The 4,687-nt window shown below is 61.0% G+C and overlaps 1 protein-coding gene across 1 annotated transcript in view; it reads left to right on the top strand.

Annotated features, from left to right (window-relative positions):
- The window catches only part of P4HA3 (prolyl 4-hydroxylase, alpha polypeptide III), a gene marked incomplete at its 5' end in the record, with an annotated part of 5,044 nt that extends 1,020 nt beyond the window's left edge, over positions 1-4,024 (top strand). Inside the window, 11 exon segments of the mRNA XM_010289130.1 lie at positions 654-803; positions 900-951; positions 1,141-1,237; positions 1,239-1,278; positions 1,363-1,539; positions 1,971-2,035; positions 2,216-2,375; positions 2,803-2,865; positions 3,146-3,214; positions 3,671-3,767; positions 3,954-4,024. Coding sequence (XP_010287432.1) covers positions 654-803; positions 900-951; positions 1,141-1,237; positions 1,239-1,278; positions 1,363-1,539; positions 1,971-2,035; positions 2,216-2,375; positions 2,803-2,865; positions 3,146-3,214; positions 3,671-3,767; positions 3,954-4,024 — 1,041 coding nt within the window.
- Positions 4,025-4,687: the final 663 nt, after the last annotated feature.

Genomic DNA, 4,687 nt, shown 5'->3' with positions numbered 1-4,687 from the left:
GTGGCCTGGGGGAGACCTCCCTCCCAGCATCCCGGTCGGGTACGGGGTTAGCCCCCGCGCGGGGGTAAAAGTGGGAATGTAAATCCCTGGGAGGGGATTTGGGTGCTTTGATAGAGGTTTTTGCTCAGGGCAAAGTCCTCCGAGTGTCACTGCGGAGCTGGGATGGGGCGTTCAAGCATGGGATAGGATGGGAGAGGGTGGGGTGGGGTGGGATGTGATGAGATGGAGGTGGAGGTGGAGGTGGGGATGGGGATGGGCATGGAGATGGGCATGGAGGTGGAGCAGGATGGATGGGGATGGGCATGGGACAGGAAAGGAAGGGATGGGACAGGATAGGGATGGTGTGGGAGGGAATGGGGATGGGAATAGGAAAGCGACAGGATGCGATGGGACAGAATGGATGGGAATTGCAATGGGATGGGATGCCATGGCATGGGGATGGGATAGAATGGGATGGGATGGGACAGGATAGGATGAGACAGGGTAGGGACAGGATGAGAGGGGATAGGGGTGGGATTGGGATGACGATAGTCATGAGGATAGAATGGGATGAGAAGAAAATGGGATGGGATGGGATGGGATGGGATGGGATGGGATGGGATGCAGACCAGGCTGGCCAAGCCCGTGGGTCCGGGCGGTGTGCTACCTCGCAGGTGGCCTACGACACGGGCGACTACTACCACTCCATCGCATGGCTGGAGGAGGCCGTTGGCCTCTTCCGCCTCTCCTACGGCAGCTGGAACCCTGAGGACCGGAGCAGCCTGGAGGATGCTCTGGACCATCTCGCCTTCTCCTACTTCATGGTATGGCCCCAAGTCCCATCCCCATCACCCCACTGCCCGGTGGAGCCGAGCCGTGGGCACAGGGATGCTCATGGGCTCTCTGCTCCCTCCATCCAGGCTGGAAACATCTCCCACGCCTTGAGCCTCTCCAGGGAGTTTCTCCACTATGGTATGTGGGGCGACCTCGGATGCGGCAGGAGGTGGGGAAAGGTTTTGGGGTGTCCCCATCACCTCTGCATGGCACCATCCTCCTTCACCCCATTTCTTGCCCCCCCATGGGGTATTCTCCAGGGACCGATGCTGGGGAAAGGGAGGTGATGGGGACACAGAGTTTCGGGTGACATCACCTCTCCGGCAGACCCCAGCAACCGAAGAGTGGCAAGGAACGTGGCCAAGTACGAGAAGCTGCTGGAGACGGGGTCGACGGCAAGCGCCGGAACCCTGCGGCGCCCCAAGCGACGCCTACGAGGAGCTGTGCCAGCGCCCAGTGGGGCAGGTGGGGCTGGCAGGGGGTTGCCACAGCCCCCCACCCCACCGCTGTCCCCCTTCTCACACCCTCCCTGGTCCCCTTTCTCCCCAGGTGGCCCCGGAGCAGCTCCCGCACCTCAGCTGCTCCTATGAGACCAACGGCAGCCCCTACCTCCTGCTCCAGCCTGCCAAGAAGGAGACGGTCCGGATCCGGCCCTACGTGGCTTTGTACCACGATTTCATCAGTGATGCCGAGGCTGAGACCATCAAGGGGCTGGCGGGACCCTGGGTGAGTTGTCCCTGTCCCCAGGGATGTCCCTCTCCTGGAGGAAGATGCCCCAGGAGCTGGTGGTCCAGGGTGAACCACCTTGAGCATGCAGATAGGAGGGATTTTAAGCCAGGGCTTAGCCAAAGCCTTCTGCAGCGAGACCTTGGAGGGGAGGAGCCCAGCTCCATCTGAGCCCCCCAGAACGTTTTGGGGAGAAACCAGGTCCATGCATGCACCTAAACCCTTCCCCAGCCAGGCTTGACTTGGGGACACCCAGCTGCGTTGGATCCAACTGCTGTCACTGCTTCCATCACCCCGGTGGGACACTTTGGGGGTGGGGTTGTTCGGCAACCAGCTGGTATAAACACCCCAATTTGGACCCCAACTGGAGCCCCTGCTTGGTGTGGGGGTCCCCATCTGCAGCAACATCCCCCCCCACCTCTGTCCTGCAGCTGCAGAGGTCCGTGGTCGCCTCTGGGGAGAAGCAGCAGAAAGCCGAGTACCGGATAAGCAAGAGGTAGAAGCCACCCCATCCCTTGTCCTCTGGCCAGCGGGACCACCACGGCCCTGTTGCCACCACCAAGGTGGTGGTGAAGCCATGCTGGGCAGGCCTGGGTCCTCCACACCCATCAGTGCCAGGAGGGTTAAGCCCAGCCATGTGTGAATTTGGGGGGCTGAAGGTGGGGTGCTCCCACAGCGCCTGGCTGAAGGACACTGCCGACCCGGTGGTGCGGGCGTTGGAGCAGCGCATCGCTGCTGTCACTGGCCTGGACCTGCGGCCACCCTACGCTGAGTACCTGCAGGTGGTCAACTATGGGTTGGGAGGCCACTACGAGCCACACTTCGACCACGCCACGGTGAGGGAGCTGCTTGGGTGGTCCATGGGGTGATGCCCAGGGTGGTTCCTGTGGTGCTCTTGGGATGGTCCTTGGGGTGATCCTGGGAGGGCTCCTGGGGTGGTCTCTCAGATGGTCACCAGGGTGGTCCCTGGGGTGGTCTCTGGGCTGGTCCCTCAGCTGTTCCTGGAGGTGGACCCTGGGGTAGTCCCTGGGATGGTTGCCTGGGGGGAGGTCCCTGGGGGTGACCCCATGGTGATCCCTGGGATGGTGCCCAAGATGTTCCTGGGAAGGGAGGGAGGAAAGAGGGAAGGAAAGGGGAAGGGAGAGGGAGAGACTTCCCTGGGGGCAGCTCAGAGCCACCGGCTCTGTTAGGGCATGAGGTGCCTCCAGGCCGAGCCGTGTCAGTGTGGGACTAACTATCCCCACCTCCTCGCTCCTGGGGCAGTCGAGGAAGAGCCCCCTTTACAGAATGAAGTCAGGCAACAGGATCGCCACGGTCATGATCTACGTGAGTCCTCCCTCATTTCCAGGCCAAGAGAGAGTGCAACTTGCATGGTCATCAGTGGGGTTCAGAGTGAACGGGGTTGGAGATGGGCAAGGGCAGCCCTAAATCAGACTGTGGTGGAGTGTTAAAAGACAGCGAGTGCAGAGCTTGCGCCATGCTGTAGCGAGGGAAGTGCTCTGGGGGACCAAGGGAGGTTCCGTGCCTCAGTTTCCCTGTGCAAAGCAGACGTATCGCAGGGGAAGGGGGTGGAAGGGCCATGGCTCATATTTTCCTCCTTTCCCAGTTGAGCGCAGTGGAGGCCGGCGGCTCCACCGCCTTCATCTATGCCAACTTCAGCGTGCCCGTGGTTAAGGTGAGGGGGACCTGCACAAGCCCCCCGGGAGCGGGGAAGGGGAAACGCAGCTCTCGCGTGTCTCGTCTCTCGCAGGGAGTTGTGGCTGAGCCTGTCCTGATGCCAAACCCCTGCCCTGGGGCTCCTGGCTCCCTTTGAGGGGAGCCAAACCCCAATCTCGCAGCTCCCTGCTCTGTTTTGGGGTGACAGACCCTAATCCTGGGGCTCCCATCTCTGTTTTGGGATGCTAAAATCCAATCTCGGGGCTCCCAGTTCTATTTTGGGGGTCCAAACCCAAGCCATGGGGCTCCTGGCTCCTTTTGAGGTGTGCCAAACCCCGATCCCACAGCTCCCAGCTCTGTTTTGGGGTGCCAAACACCAACTCTAGGGTTTCCAGCTCTATTTTGGGGTGACAAAGCCCAATTCTGGGGCTCCTGGCTCTGTTTTAGGGGTGCCAAACCCCTCTCTGCCCCACAGAACGCAGCTCTCTTCTGGTGGAACCTGCGGAGGAACGGGGATGGTGACGGGGACACCCTGCATGCCGGCTGCCCCGTCCTGGCTGGGGACAAGTGGGGTGAGAGATGGTGTCCGGTGTCACCCTGGGGTGACACGGGGTTGGAGGGGCAGCTCTGCTGGCAGGAGGGGCTGGGAACCCAGAAATACCCGGTAATGGGGAAAAACATGTCACCGATATACCGGAGCGGGGTCGGAGAGGGGTACACGGGGATGGAGGCAGACGGGGGGTCCTTGTCCCTTCCAGTGGCAAATAAGTGGATCCACGAGCATGGGCAGGAGTTTCGGCGGCCGTGCAGCACCCACCCACGAGACTGAGCTGTTGTGGGCTCAAGGACGTGGCACCCATGGGTGGCAAAGCCATCCCAGGACAGCGTGTCTCCAAGGCTGCCAGCAAAGAGGAGGGAGGGAAGGGGGTGGCAGCGGTCCGGGGTGCTACTGGGGGCGGTGGCACTTGCTCAGCCACGGCTGAATACTGTGAAAATAAAGTCAAAAGACACTAAACCGGAGTCTGGGGAAAATATCTCAGTGTGGTGCCTGGTGGGATGATGGAGGGTGGGGTTATGTGTCTGTGTCCCCCCCAGCCCTGATTCCAGCCTGGACCCTAAACGTACCCTCAAGCCTCCTCCTTCAGCCCTAGATGAAAAAGTCTCTCTGCTAAAAGGACTGTTAGTGACATGGCATTTCTATGGTAATCAGTAGGCTTCAGAGTGAACAGAATGGCCATAGAGGACCAGAGCAAAGACAGTAATACTATCCTCACTCAAATAAACCTGCTGTAGCGCCTGGCTGCATCTTGGGCCTGATTGTGCAGCCCCACACTCTGCTCTCGCCCCGACAACAGCACGGGCCCCCCTCCTCGGCCCCCCAGAAGGTTCTGGGGTTTTTTTGCAGGGCAATCGCTTTAAGAGGGACCTTGGGGAGGGAGAAGGCAGCTGCTGCCCACGCTCGGACCACGCTTGCGCGAACGCCGCTCCCCCG

This window comes from Phaethon lepturus, unplaced genomic scaffold (genome assembly GCF_000687285.1).
Source record: "Phaethon lepturus isolate BGI_N335 unplaced genomic scaffold, ASM68728v1 scaffold21336, whole genome shotgun sequence".
NCBI classification, from domain to species: Eukaryota; Metazoa; Chordata; class Aves; order Phaethontiformes; family Phaethontidae; genus Phaethon; species Phaethon lepturus.
Note: the sequence above shows the minus strand (reverse complement) of the source record. Positions and strands in the feature narration are given on the sequence as shown.